Below are 14,818 nucleotides of genomic sequence, written 5' to 3'. Positions count from 1 at the left end.
ATGACAATAACACGAATGAATAAAAACAGAGTATCAAAAAAAACAGAGCATTTAATTGACTAGTTCAATTAAATGCCAAGGAATAAAAATGAGTTTTAAGAAGCGATTTAAAACGATCCAGGCTGTGGGCAGATCTAATTTGGAAAAGTAGATTGTTCCATAGAAGAGGAGCAACAACAGAAAAAGCCCCATCTCCTTTCCTCTTAAGCAACCAAATACAGAAAGGAAATAAAAAGAAGATTTTGAAGATACAGAGTGTAGATAAATAAATAAATGATTTAGTAAACAAAATGAAAAATAATGAATTATCTAAAAGCTGGGAAGAAAAGTAGGTGAGAGGAAGTTCATGCAAGGAGGGAGTGAGGATTGTTTTGTGGTCTGTCTGACAGTAGAGAAGTCATGATCATCGCATAAGGCAAGATTTTGATGTAGTTTTAGTTTTCTGAATTCAGAGAACAGTTTTCTCTTTAGAGTGGCTTGTTTAAGTAAGCAAATGATTTATGAGGAATGAAATAATATGGGACGTTTTAAATGATTCACAACTGCAAAGAAAATAATAATTTGGTGTTGTGATGCCTTGAGTGGACATCCAGAGAGGTTGACCAGCAAGTGTTAAGGTGCCAACCTGAACATTATCCAGCTGAATACCTCAATTTAGGCTTTGATGAGAAGGGGAGGATAGGGGGGGTGTTATCTTTACTTTTCCTACACACACTCGCACACATAATGCAACGTGATTGGATTTGGGGAGAAGGGCGTGATTAATTTGCCATACAAAGGAACCTGGAATGGAGTAGTGGAACGGAGTGGCAATGTAATCACAATGCACTGTAAGCTATGTAATGTGTTTTGAGGCAGTTGACCAAAATCCCGGACGATTTTTAGGTCTGAAAAGTAGGACATGTCCGGGAAAAAGTGGACGTCTGGTCACCCTACCATCGAGGTAACGTCTTATGAAATGGTTATAATCCTCCTGTTTCAGTAACTATAGCTTGGTCACTAGACACTACTGTATTGTGAAATCTTGACCATAAATGAACTTTGTTTGGCATTGTTTCAGTTCCATACGTGGTGTATTTAGCTTAGGCCTAATGTTGACTGTAGCAGGCTACCTAGACTCCTCTGTTCAAGGGGGACAGAAGCCATAGCGATAGCAATTTAGACTAAATTTAACGAATATAGGAAAGGCATGCAAGTTCAAAACCAGGTTTACAGAGATGACAATAAGCTGCATTTCCCTCCCAATTCTTTTTTTCTTTTGCATAATGACCAGTTGTGTGCACCACTTACTGACTGTAGCATTGACTGATTCACTGATTTGTGAAGTAGAGTAATCGTAACAGATCTTTTTCTTCATGTTGGCCGCATTTTCTGTACTATTTATTTTTATACTTAAGTACAAGAAGTTTCAGATACTTTAAGACTTTAACTCAAGTAACATTTCAGTCAGTGACTTCGACTTTTACCAAAGTCATATTTTGGAGAGGTACTTGTACTTTTACTTGACTCTGAGATTTCAGTACTTTATACAACACTGCCACTAAGCATCCTTGTCATACACTTAGCTAAAGGGCTAAGAGAAAAAAAACTGTATTGAAAAGGCTATAAATATTCTTTCACTATGTAATATAACTATTATTTCAAAACTTCAAATGTGCATTACCTTCATTTGGTTCCCCAATGACATAGTTTGCGCTTTGTTCAAACGTCACGTAAAATAAAACACACACAAAAAAACACTCTCACAAAATTAAAACAAAACCATGTCACCTCATCAGGTAAAGAACGCTAATTTAGCATTAATCTAATATATATATATATATATATATATATATATATATATATATATATATATATATATATATATATATATATATATATATAATATTCCTGATCGGTGTGAAAGGTCAAGGAAGAGTATGAGACAGGGTGCAACTCCAAATATGACCACGAAGGTCGCTGTTCAGCAACATTACCTAATTCTCATATCAAAAAGGCATTTTACACCCAGCTTTTATTTTCAGCATTTCCATATATTTGAACTTTGTCTCAGATAGTTTTTGTAATTATCCTGCAAATTATGCTAAAATTGACGTTAAAACTTATAGTTCCACGTTCAAAAAAACTAAATATGTTCTATCAGCAGATTGCTTACTGAACCTGATTGCAAGAAATCTGAATTTCAAAAAGCTGATAATGAAATGAAAAGCCTTTGTACAATACCTACATAGGATCTCTTTTTTTTAAAACTTTTTAAAAATGATCAAATGTATGCTTAGAGCAATAATCTTACTAATATTATACAGTAAAAGGATGATGAAGACATCTAAAAAAAAATAACTCGGCTGAAAAGCAAACAGTGTAACCTCTCATCGCTCAAGGCCACTCTTTGCTATTGTTTAGTGAGAGAAAACTCCTGCCTGCACACAGATAGCAGCGGAGCCCAAACAGCGTGTGAACAGAGACGGTCTCAGATTCAACATGGTGTCCTGGTCTGTCCTCATTCTGGGGCCTCTCTGGATCCAAGGTCTGCTCCAGGTCTGCGGTACGGAGAAGCTGCCCAGAGGGGTGGTGGAGTCCTGGTTCAGGAAGCGGATTCTGGAAGGTTTGGGCCTGTTGGAGCCTCCGGTACTTGCTGCACAGAGAGCAAATCGGGATGGAGCAAAGCCAGAGACAAGGCAGTGGCAGGCGAGGGTCCCCGGGACTAGCAGAGTGGTCCGGGTCAGTCAGCAACCCAGCCCAGGTCAAGACAGATCTGAAGTGATTCTGTTTCCATGTCCAGGTGATAATTATTTATGTTCTATTAGAATGGATTTACCTGCTCAACATGTTGAGTTTAGTGTTAAGAAACAATACAAGTTTTAAGATACAGAAGAAAATAATGCATCAATACGTTAAATATGTGCTAACGTCAGCTTTTCTGTGATATCTTGGTAGTGCTTCATCAGATATAAATATTGGGTATAAATTAGTATCATTTGGTGTTTAGCGATCCGTTTTTCCTTTTCCCAGAAGGCTTTGAGCTTGTTCATGTGGGCAGCTGCATGTATCCAGCGGCTTTATGTACATTTCTATCAAGTCTCAACAGAAAAGCAGTTATATTCCCATGTTTGTAGATAGAATTAAACTTTCAGACAGGCCTGATTTGTATTTAGACCTGTTATGCCACACCAGGCCACCAGACGTCAGTAAAAGCCTGATATTTGATTTCTTCCCTCCGTTCCTCCAGCAGATGCCTCCTGGGTCCAGGCTGATGCAGAAGCGAGAGGAAACTGCAGCACTACACCGTCGTATCGCTTCCAGCCGTCCATTCCCTTCCAGGACACCGTAGTATTGTCAGCTCACTTCTGGTTCTACGCCGGCCCAGCAGTGAACGCCTCGCCGCTGTTCATGCTCACCTTGGCGCAGCGGCGACTCCAGGCGGCCCAGGCTCCCGCAGCGCTCAGCCCCGACGGCTGGACCACCTATGACCTGGACCAGAGCGTACTGGCTCCTATGGCTGAGGGCCCCTTTCTGCTTCAGCTCCAGAGCTCAGCAGGTCAGCACCACCTGACGAACCCAGATAAGACGCCTTTTCTCCACCTCCACGTTCAGCCCAGAGTGCCTGTGCGTTCCCCCAGAGCGGCCCCCGTCAACACTCCCTGGTCCCCCGCTGCCCTCCGCCTCCTCCAGCGGCCCTCCCATGAAGAGCTGCAGCTCGGGGACTGCCACAGGGAGCAGGTGGAGATCAGCTTCCAGGAGCTGGGCTGGGACAGCTGGATCGTTCACCCCAAGGTACTCACCTTCTTCTACTGCCGCGGGAACTGCTCGGCCCGGGGCCGCACGGCCGTCCTGCTGGGCATGGCGCAGTGCTGCGCGCCGGTTCCGGGGACCATGAGGTCCCTAAAGATCACCACTACGTCTGACGGCGGGTACTCGTTCAAATACGAGACCCTGCCCAACATCATGCCTGAGGAGTGTACCTGTTTCTGAACATGAGGGGAAGGACAGGCTGAATGGGGGTTTGTCTGGCCGGCCACTTTATAAGGGGAAAGTGGTTCTCAGTTTTTATGGGCGTCGACTAATAAAAAATGGTTATGCCATGTGTAGTTTTTTTTCCTCAATGTTGCATCCAACATATATGGTCCATTAAAAATAAAAAGTGGGTTATTGGTTTAGTAAACAGTTTTATTTCCTCTGTGTTTAAGCACATAAAACGATCCATGTCTCATTTAGAAGAGGAATCTATGCATAAAATCTTTCACACTCAACTACCTGGTTACTCAAAAATAAATTACGTCTTGCAAGATAACCTTTCAGTTTTATTTATATAAAAATACTTATGTATAGAAGAGGATTAGCTTTGAATAGAGAATCATTAAAGACTGGATGTTAAAGCATAGAGTTGCAGCCATTTAAAGTTTTGTCCATATGAACAGTCCAAATGGATCCATGAAGATAGCACCTGGTCAAACAAAACCTTTTTCCAAAAGCTCAATTTTTAAAAATCTAATTTATAAAACAAATAGATGAAGCTTCATACAGTACTTCATAACTCCATCCTAATTAGAGAACGTGTTTTGACTGCAAGGATGAACAATTTAGATTGAGATCTTCAGAGAACAAATTCTAGAATGAACTTTAAGAGATCAAAGTTAAATCTTAGCCTTCTAAAAACTATACTATTCCAACATGAATATTGATTCTATATATAAAAATGTAATATCAAAAGGCTAAAAAAAACTAATGTAAAATACGACTGCAATAATCCTCCCACAGACCAACATCATGGGCCATCTGAGGCCTTCAGAAAGGCCATCTGGTGTGTGGATTTGTTTTGATGATAACTGGACTGAATTGTTCTGAGGTCAGAAGCAGGCATTTAGGCAGATTCACAGCACGGTGATCCAGTTTGCATTTTTTCCTGCTTCCTTTCATCTGAGGATGAGGAGATTAGACATAGCTCAGGAGAAATCTCTGAAAATGAAACAGGATAGTGACAAGTTGTAAGTGTTAAAATTTTAAAGGGATAACTTTTGCCTTTTTCCATGGACAGTAATTTTGTCAGGCACATTTATAGCTTACATGATTTCAAAATGGTGATTTCTACTCAAGTTTGGTTGTGGATATTGACTACCTGATTCAAATAGAAGTAAATTGTGTTGCTTTCCTCCCATCTGCCCACTAGATGTCACTGTAGGGCATTATTTGCTTCATTTCAAATTAAAAACAGTCCAAAAAAAAAAATAAATAAATTGTTGGGAGAAGTTCACTTAACTACTTAACACAACAAGTGAGCTGGTCCACTTACTCATTTGGACGTTTATCCAGAGAGAAACGGACACTATGGGACCAGAGAATTGACTCAAATATATTTATTTACTCTGACAAAATAATCTCTACAGTTACAAAAACAAAACAAAAAAAATCTACAAAACTTGCAATAGGAAAAAAGTCAAAGTATAAATCATAGAAGGAGTACCATATTCAAAACTGGAATGTTGTTTCTTGCAAAAACGGGAAGTGATATCATACAGGAAGGATCAGTCTGCAGCCGAGGGTTATGAAGGTAACTATGAAGCTATGGAAAGGTTTGAAGTCTTAAAGCTACAGATCAGAAATCTATTGAACTGAACATGTTAAATGACTCCGGTCTATTCAGAGCTGTTTCGTCAGGATGACTGTTTGGCAGCTTTAAAGGAAAACATCCATCTTCTCTGAACACACTGGAGGAACTCTACATTCTACTTGTTAAGCTGAAAGCTGTTAAAATGAAATTGAAATTGTAGATGAAAAACATTTCCCATTAATTAAGGATTCAAGCATTGCCCAGGTATACATTTTGGTCAACTGGACTTTCAAACACATCTTATGTACCAGTTCTTGGTCAGGATGGGTTAAGAAAATCTTGCAAAGAGAAAAAAGATATGGCAGACTCCAATTGACAGCCTGAGGCTGTGCCGTTTAGGAATCCAAGAACAATAAGCCTCAACATTCAGTGGCAGTTTACGAGAGAAAAAAGAAAGCACAAACTATTGGCTCAGCCAGAGGAGTTTGGAACTTTAAAGTCTTAGCTGGATGAGGATTATTGCATGGCTACAAATAAACAGGATATGTGTAAAGATCAGGGCTTAACTGAAGGCACAGTCTAGGTTTGGCAAGCAGAAAAACTCCACATGTGGCAGGCTTTCAAGTTTACCGTCACACAGATTCTGTCAGCAGTTCCTTTGCTTTGCACTGACCACCAATACTGAAAGGCACAAATCTTTCATTCACACAAACACATTCACACACAAACGCACACTTAGGTCTCCCTCAGTGGTACGACTGCTTTCCTCGTGTGTGCTTCCCCCCTGTTCCAACATTTAAGGCCAGTAGGAATGGGAGGACAAGACATCTGAGGCAGGAAGCACGCTCAGGCATGTATTCCTGGGAGAAAGAACAAAAAACAGAAACAGTCAGCAACTAAGTTTCATCAAATCTGGACTCAGAGTTAGCTCTTCTAAGCTACATCCTCTGAATCAGTGTTCACTCTATCAATAGAAATTATGCACATAAAAATATCTTCCAATTATCCCGATACATTTGCCAATTGTGCTCAGTCTTAGAACTGATCTTGGTCCAACTCGTCCAGCTCAACATGTGATCATTACCTTTCTCGCTTGACTCTCCTTGCTTTTCTTGTGCGAAGTTGAGGCGGTTCTGCTCAGCAGCTGTCTGTACAGCTGTATTCACCTCCGGGCTGCTGCTGCGTGAGGGGCTTCCTTCATCCGCCTGGTATGCAAGATCCAGATGCTGCTGCGCCATCTTCAGATGCCTCCTCAGCCGCTCCAGTTCTCTGGATGATGGACCCTCGTCTCCAAAGCTCTCTCTGCCCGAGTCGCCCATTGGCAAGTCCCTCAGCTCTCCTTTTAGCTTCTCCTTCTTCATGGTGGCGTGGTATCCTGGCGGGGCCGTGGGTAAGGAGCGGGACGAGTTTGGACGTGGAGTGCGCCGGGAATTAAGAATGGCACGCCTGCGGAACGTGTCACGGATGCCACCGACGCCCAAATGGAGGATTTCCAGGACAGTGAGGAAAAGGCAGAGGAAGGACACGACGTACATCACCAGCAGGAAGATGGTTTTCTCAGTAGGTCGGGACACAAAGCAGTCCACTGTGTGTGGACATGGGGAGCGAGTGCAGATGTAGGAGGGGATCACCTCAAAGCCGTAGAGGAAGTACTGGCCAAAGAGGAATGCAATCTCAAAGGCAGAACGCCACAGCAACTGGCATACGTAGACTTTCATAAGTCCATCACGCAGAATCTGTCGTCGACCATCATGCTTTGTTTCTGCACCGTGACAGAAAAAAAGCAGAGAAATGGAATGAATTTATTTGATGCTTTTCTAGTTAACTCCAAGCATTTTACACTGGAGCCAACTTCAAACATTTGCAAAGATGTTGCCCAGGAGCACATTGACACCTCTGGCAGGAGGAAATCAAAATTGAGCCCACAACATTTGGATTGCAAGGCGACTATACCAGCCGAACCAGTTATCCAGAACCTTCCCTCCCATCAAGAAGGTATTCAGTCTCCTTAAATGCATTCTTGACTTGCCTTTTTCTTTTTTTTCTGGCTTGTCCGGTTCAATCTCCTCAGCAATCATCGGATCCTCCTCTCCGTTGTCCTCTGCTTCTTCATAGTCCCGCACCGCTCCACGGCTGACTATAGGCATCCTCTTCTTCTTGTTCCGAATGGGACGGTACTCTGTGTCATCCATGCGAGCGATTTTGTGCATGGCGAAGCCAAGGTACATGATAGTGGGAGTGGTGATCATTATCACCTGAAAGAAAAGGCACAGGTCAGAGGGGGAAAAAAAAAAGGAGTAAAACTCCTTTATATTTGACAGGCTACCTGAAAGATCCAGAATCTGACATGTGAGAGCGGAGCAAACGCGTCGTAGCATACGTTCTCACATCCAGGCTGTTGGGTGTTGCAAACAAATTTGCTCTGTTCATCATAGTAGATGGTTTCGCCACCAACGGCTGTCAGCACGATGCGGAAAATGATCAGTACCGTCAGCCAGATCTTCCCCACAAAGGTGGAGTGGTTTGAGATTTCATCCAGCAGACGTGTCAGGAAGCTCCAACTCATGGTGCCGAGGAAACCAGAGCACTAAGTCAGATCTGAGGGAGAAACAATGCTTTAATGTGAATATTCACGTCTTTCCTAACAAAACAAACTATGTTTAGCATGCTTTATGCAGGTTCTGCTTCCTTCTTTAGGTGTATAACATTGAAAGAGAGAACAGAGTATGAACCTGATGCAACATGCTTTCTGAAATTAATTCCTACTGTTCCTTCTGAAGTCAACCCTTTGTATCAAGACATCAAAATTTAACATGTCTAACAGATGTTCACTGATCTGATATACTTCCACTCAAAAAAAATGAGGGGAACTTACACCAAGGCTCTTGCAAAGTAAAAAGCATGTGATTGGTCTCCTTCCCCCCTCTCTTTACTACAATGATTGATTGCTAGGATTTCAACAGATCTGATGCCACTTGTCTACTTAGCAACAGAGCTGGATAAATTCTGAAAATTGCTTGCATTCAAATAAAACGAGAAATTCCAAGACAGAGTTAAGCAGCCAACCTTCATGTCCCAGATTTGTTGAGTACAAAGGAAGTGAGACCACTGACACCAGTGGCTTAATAAAGCAGTTTGGTAGCGTTGATGAAAGCAGCCTCTTGTAGAGAAACTGGCCATAAGACTCAAGTATCCTTTATCCCAGTATGTAGAGCTACCACTTCAGCAAATTTGTTGCCAATACTTAATTTCACATTAGGAGCAAGTATCTATGAATTGAAATAAGAGGAAAATTGTGTTATTGTAGTCCATTTGTAACACTTATTGAAATAAATAATTTCAGACCATTGGAACCACTGTTTATTTCTACTGCAATTCCACCAAGTGTTTAGTGGAGCTAAACACTTGTGGTTTCCGGCCATGAAAAACTTGCCACTTTTACTGGTAGGCTGGATGATGATCTGGAGCATCCCCCTTCAGTGGGAAACGCCATAATTCAAGGAACTCACTGCAGCAAGATCAAGACTAATTTTCCCAACATAATCTAAATATCGTGGGGAATGATTTCTGTCCTCTAAGAGGACAATGCCTATTCTCACGGAACTGGCTTCCAACAGAGAGTCTCATGACCAGCTTATAGCCCTGACCTCTCAACCCTATTAATATCATTTGGAGTTCAGCTTCAAAGTGTTGTTTCTTTAACTTTCTGGTTAAAGAATAAAATGGTGACCGCAGTTATGCAAGTCTGCATTTTTGTACGATTGGATAGTTGAAGTTTGAGTAAATAAGACGATGACAACCTTTCAGTTACATAATGAACTCCTCATCCTATCCATGCATTCTCTACCAAAATTTCACCCCTTATATTTTGAACAGCTCAGACTAAAGTATGAATTGTACAAAGAAAACAAGGAATTTTGTTTTAAAAGTTTAAAGCCATCCAATAGTTTCATTCTCAGAAGAAGAAAAAAACTTCTGCTAATTAGTATTGGGTTTTTAAGCATGACACGTGCCCTACGACACCAGTTACTTGGAATCAAAAGGGGTTCAACTGCAGTTGGTCAATAAATTTAGTCCCAATAATTTCAAGTTCTGACCAGACTCCAAATCTAAAACCAATTAGAAATATGTACATAGCTTTGATACATTAGTATCACCCTGTGCTCACCCTGGATTTATAGATTCTAAAACTTGGCTTCAGAAGGTTTCCAGATTGTTTTCAGTTTGAGAAACCCCTGAAATTTATAGGAGAGTTATTTTCACCCAGTTCTTTGGTTTTAAGTTGCTTTTCTAAATTACGCCTTGGGAAATCATTCTAATAAAATCCATTTGTCTCTACACATTTTTTAAAGATCCTTAACTGAGAAATCTGGCTTTGCTTTGCCAGCCTATAAAACTTAAATCTGAATATTTGGGGGTTTTAATCGTCTTGTTGGACAACAGAAGTACTTGGAAACAAATTGTTGTTTTCCCTCCCCATTTTCTAACACTTTATAGACCACATGAATAACAGAGCAAAGAATTTGTTCCCAACCATTACTCAGCTAGATTTATAAGCAATGCTATTACTCAAACACCCTTAATTGGGGTTATAAAATACCCCAAACAACATCAAACTTTGAGCTTTACACGTCTGAAGTTTTTTTTAGTTTTTTTCTTAAGAGAAATGTACACGGAGTGAACAACAATGTCTGATAAGAGATTAAGCCAAGTGCTTTGTTTTCCTCAAAGTTCTATAAAACTGAACATATTAATCTTTTCGGTTAGGGCATAAAAACTTCTGGTAGCAGTTTAGTAAACCCACAGTCTCACTACTAACTGGCATACAACGCTTAATCCCAAAAGAAATCCAAGAGCCCACCAGTAAACTGCAGCCAGGAGACCTGCTGTGGCTTTGGACGGCAGGAATTATTGTACTGAAGCAATGAACACACTCAGGAATTTATTTACCACCTCGCAGCCCTGTAATGATGTCATTAAATTACCCTAAACATGGCCAGGATCTACAACAGAACAGAGCTTGGACTTTCATACTTCACAGAAAGAGTGATTCCTGTTTAGTGGAAGACAACTTCTCAAACAAATGTTTGTACAATGTTCATTGAAAGTCTCTTCCCATGCAAGATGAATGGCACCAACATGGATGAAGATTTCCTTTCAGGAGAAGAAGAAAAAAAAAACATCCATGTTTCAATGAGTCACGACAAAAAAAGCAAAGCTACAATGGCTTCATTCGTCAAGTTCACCATGTAACAAACTCCCACCTTCAGATGATGAATTGACCAAACCGACTTGCCTGAACCTGAGGTGCCTGCTGGAAAAATCTGGAGCTTCCAGGAGACTAAAGCAATGAAAACAGTCTGTGGAAATTATGGCTTTTGAAACCCAGACCTACAAGCCTCCTACTTGCAGACACATCGTCTCATTAAGTCAAGCAAGCCCCGTAAATACCGGGTCTTGCTTGTTGGAACGTGCAAAGATGTTTGACCAAACAGCACCTTGATGACCTTGAAAGAAAATTTGGAGACGGAAACAAGCACAGCTGCACAGCACCATCTGCTTTGCTCCCCAGACTATATGATTATATCCTACATATGTAGCCGTCTTGTCCTAAAACTGTTCACAAAAAAAATAAAAATAAAAACATTCATGTGATTCATGCATTTAGCCTCAAATGACCTGATCTGACTCATTGTGAATGGCTGGGTTACTCACAGCTAGTAAGGAATAAAATTTAAAAGCCTTTCTGGCAGCAACCAAAGCAGCTCCTCTCCTTAAACCTCAGTTTAAGAAAAAACACCTCAGATATTAAGCCTATTTTTACTTGAATATGCCGACCAAAAGCATCTTTTCTTTTTCTAAAAGTTTTGAACAGCCCCAAAGCCTTTCACCACTAATGACCCATACAATTAGAGAGGGGAAGCATGCCACAAGCAAGAGCTAAAAGGTGACAAATGAGTGCCCAGAGGGTTCCACTTTATTTCTGTCATGCAAAAGACTCAAGAGAACCTGAAGAATTTCAACTTACTGGGCCTAAAAAAAAAAAAAAAAAAAAAAAAAGAGGAAGTTTGAGATGCAGATTACACAGACAAGGAGTTCTCTGATTTAGAGGAGAACATGCCAAAGGAACAAGCTAATGGTTGATGAAATGTCACATCAAGACTTCCAAAGAACAGAAGCTTCAGACAGGACAGGGGCTCAGTGACCTTCCCCACAAATCACCTCCAATAAAACACAAAAGGACACATGCCAAAGGCAGCGGTTTATAGGGGAACAAATGATTTGAGTTTAGATCTCTCTCAAAACCTCAAGACCAACTCAAAAATTCAGGATTACTCGACCTCATCAAAACAGTCCAAGAAGTCCAACACCGTGGGCATGAATATGTTCAGACTTAAGTTGATTTCAGCAACTCTGATGAGCCTGATGACTGACATCTACAATTAAACAGAACTTTTCACCTCAGTCCCCTCAAGCAAAGCAATTAGGAGCACTTGAACTCAACCGTCTGAGTTAGATTTCAACTTGCATCTGAAGAATCTTTGGATGTATAAAAATATTTGTTTAGACATCTCACACTTAACGTTTACCCTCCAAAAGTGCAAAAAGCGCCTTACCTCCAGAAGCACCAACAGCTCACCAGCCACCAATGTACAGGACTAAAAGTCTGGAGTAAATGCAAACGCCGCCACCTCCCACCAGCACAAACTAAACTTCTCACAGAGTGGCTCATTTGCCAGTGTAGGCAGTGATTTAATGGCTTTTCTGCTTCAGGAGTCTCTCAGCGCCAGGATATTGTGGGTATGCAAGAAGGGTGGGGGTAGACTGGAGAAATTTGGGCAAAAGATCTGGACAAAGCAAAAGGCGAGTTAACATTCCTGCTTAACCAAAACCAGAAAGCTTGAATTCTTAGGGTTCACAGAGCAGAGAGAGGACACTTGAAATCCCGTTCATGCAGTCTGAGCAGCAAACCTAAGAATCTATGGCCATCACGACTTCCCCCTGTGGCGTCAGCAGCCATAAGGTTTAAATCCACAAAACTCATCCTAAAGGCGGCTTTTGTAAGATCCTCGTGAACTGCTCTGTTTTAAAGACGCCACGATGAAAAATAGATGAAAAGCACAAAAGAGAGGAAAGAAAAAAGAAAGAAAGGAAAAAAAAAAGAGAAAACTTCCAAGAAGCATGAACACGCTTTGCTGAGTCAGACTTAGATGTTTTGGAAATTGTGGCATTCCAGGAGGAAAACAAAGTGCTGCCAAGCTTTAGTGGGAGAAAAAAAAAAAAAAAAGACAAAAAACACCGACTTAAAAGAGGAAAGTCAACCATAAGTACCAGGCTAGCTTAGGCCACTAGTTAGAAAAATAGCTGTTTTTTTCTTGGGGGGGGGGGGGGGGGGGGTTGTAATTATACACCCCAATTAGACACGCAGTCACCTAAGAAAAATATTCATTAAGGTTTTTCCATTGAGACTGGAAAACACTCACCTCTCTACGACACGCGCAGCTCCAGAACTCGCCACGCGGAAAAAAAAAAAAATATATATATATATAAATATAAAACCCCACTAAAAACTATCCAAACTGTGAAAAGTCAACTTTCTACACCTTAAAACGCCACATCGAGCTTCAACTCGAGGAAACTAAACAGTTTGTTGGTGCCAAACACTCACCGTGTGCGCCCCAGCTCCGCGCGACTTCTCTCCTCGCGCTTAATTGCCTCACCAGGTTTTTCTAATTAACGCTCGCTCGCGCGCGCTCTCTCTCTTTCTCTCTCTCTCTCATTGACGTCCGAACCAGCCTACGCTAAGAACCCATGCGGCCCGCGCTGACCCCATGTGTCGGGGTCCCGAACGAGAGGACAAAAAGGAGAGCTTTGATTCCTCGAGGCTCCTCGCTGCCCTCCTCCACCTAACTCGGCCCCATTCAAGAAGAAGGAGGCCCCTCCAGTGAAACCTGAGATCCCGCGACACCGACTACCGTCCTGCCCTCGTGACAAAAGGACCATGAGAATCCCATTACATGTTTCATAAGATGCAGTGCAAGTGTCGCCGCGTCATTTTAGGTCTCCACTCTGGGACACTGGAGGATTTGAACTGCAGGACAAACTTTGTTTTTTTTTTTTTTGTTTTTTTTTTTTTGCTCCCAAACCGCCACAAACACGCATTTAAGGCAATTTTATTCATTTAAATCTTTGAATGTTAATAATTAAACCACACATATTTGTTTATTATTATTATTATCATTAGAACATACGTGGAAAAGACCAAATAAATCAAAAATAAAAAGCTGAAAATAAACTGCAGTGTATTAATTATTTTTCAAAACGTTTGCCACAATGCCAATTTCAATAAATAGATTGTGTTTTAAAGCAACAGTTCATTTTAAACAGCCACTTTGTTTCTGTAGCAACTAGCTGCGTGATGCTAACTTAAAGATGGAAGATATTGATATGAAAAAGTAAATAAGAAATCAAAGCTATTTCGCCTGTATTATTTTTATTTAAAACTTCCTATGCTTTTTTTTTTAAAAAAAATATTAATTTTATATGTGACTGTCACCCAATAGCGTTTGACCTTTTCTGACTTCCAATAGCTGGTGCAGTGCTAATGCTAGCTTGTAAGTAAATAGACAAAAAGTTGGGATTTAGAGTTAGCTACCCACATGTTGCTACAGCACTACAGCTAATAAGACTTTTCATAGCATCACTGCTACAAACAGGCAGCTACATGACCTCATTGCTATATTTTTGGCTCTGTAAATGGAAAACAACCAGCAACTTTATATTCAGCTCATTACTGCTGAATCATTTTGTAAGGTGTCAATTTCATTTTTCTGTCCTGCAGCGTTTTGCCACGTTAGATTCCTTGCTGTTGCATTGATTTCACAAATATTTCTGTTTCATTTCGTTTGACAAGAAAATAATAGTCTTCAGCATATTGCTGATGTCTTGTTTTAGTTATTCATATCAAGTGTCTTTAAAAGAATACCACGTGTAATTTGTTGGTTTTATTAATATTCGGTTGTCACATTTAACTCGTTTTTCTTGATTTATTGTTCCTGCCCGTCTCGTTGTAAAAGTTTTATTTGTGGTGGTTTTATGTGTATTTGTTCCATTTCTTTTTTGGTTTTGGTAAATAAATGTTTTCAGTTCGAGTCTCTCTCATGTTTTTTTTTTTTAATTTTTTTTAATTCCTTTAATTTCATAGAAGTTTGGCCTGTTTATAACATCACTTTTAATTCTCGCTAACAATCCTTGGTTTCCCTTCGTGGT

General features: G+C 40.6%; 2 protein-coding genes across 6 annotated transcripts; one reads left to right on the top strand and one right to left on the bottom strand.

Annotated features, from left to right (window-relative positions):
- Positions 1-2,071: 2,071 nt before the first annotated feature.
- On the top strand, positions 2,072-4,082 carry inha (inhibin alpha subunit). 2 transcript variants are annotated; one of them, XM_005813925.2, is made up of 2 exons: positions 2,072-2,782; positions 3,233-4,082. In XM_005813925.2, exons 1-2 carry the CDS (start codon positions 2,482-2,484, stop codon positions 3,970-3,972), a joined length of 1,041 nt encoding a protein of 346 aa, XP_005813982.1. In that variant the 5' UTR covers positions 2,072-2,481; the 3' UTR covers positions 3,973-4,082. The 2 variants fall into 2 exon arrangements, with proteins under 2 accessions (XP_005813982.1, XP_023185076.1); XM_023329308.1 differs by having other exon boundaries at positions 3,230-4,082.
- A 1,285-nt stretch (positions 4,083-5,367) lies between these two features.
- LOC102238426 (gap junction gamma-1 protein-like) lies at positions 5,368-13,477 on the bottom strand. Of its 4 annotated transcripts, XM_023329162.1 has the most exons (6): positions 13,218-13,477; positions 8,037-8,146; positions 7,875-7,943; positions 7,578-7,803; positions 6,633-7,310; positions 5,368-6,408 (listed from the first exon to the last, which is right to left on the bottom strand). In XM_023329162.1, the coding sequence occupies exons 2-6, from the start codon at positions 8,112-8,114 to the stop codon at positions 6,395-6,397; spliced, it is 1,065 nt and encodes a 354-aa protein (XP_023184930.1). In that variant the 5' UTR covers positions 8,115-8,146; positions 13,218-13,477; the 3' UTR covers positions 5,368-6,394. The 4 variants fall into 4 exon arrangements, with proteins under 4 accessions (XP_023184930.1, XP_005813985.1, XP_023184928.1 ...); XM_005813928.2 differs by having other exon boundaries at positions 7,875-8,146; positions 13,218-13,476; XM_023329160.1 differs by lacking the exon at positions 13,218-13,477 and adding an exon at positions 13,033-13,211 and having other exon boundaries at positions 7,875-8,146.
- Between the last annotated feature and the right edge of the window lie 1,341 nt (positions 13,478-14,818).

This window comes from Xiphophorus maculatus, chromosome 24, assembly GCF_002775205.1.
Source record: "Xiphophorus maculatus strain JP 163 A chromosome 24, X_maculatus-5.0-male, whole genome shotgun sequence".
NCBI classification, from domain to species: Eukaryota; Metazoa; Chordata; class Actinopteri; order Cyprinodontiformes; family Poeciliidae; genus Xiphophorus; species Xiphophorus maculatus.
The sequence above is the reverse complement of the archived record's forward strand: the minus strand, read 5'-3'. Positions and strand labels throughout refer to the sequence as shown.

Excerpts from the sequence above, each read along its gene's own strand:
- inha (XM_023329308.1), top strand. The coding sequence starts at position 2,482 with ATGGTGTCCTGGTCTGTCCTCATTCTGGGGCCTCTCTGGATCCAAGGT. Across the intron at positions 2,783-3,229 it reads GATTCTGTTTCCATGTCCAG|CAGATGCCTCCTGGGTCCAG; the intron begins GTGATAATTATT and ends CCGTTCCTCCAG.
- LOC102238426 (XM_005813928.2), bottom strand. The coding sequence starts at position 8,114 with ATGAGTTGGAGCTTCCTGACACGTCTGCTGGATGAAATCTCAAACCAC. Across the intron at positions 7,804-7,874 it reads TCAGATTCTGGATCTTTCAG|GTGATAATGATCACCACTCC; the intron begins GTAGCCTGTCAA and ends CTTTTCTTTCAG. Across the intron at positions 7,311-7,577 it reads GCCAGAAAAAAAAGAAAAAG|AAACAAAGCATGATGGTCGA; the intron begins GCAAGTCAAGAA and ends GTCACGGTGCAG.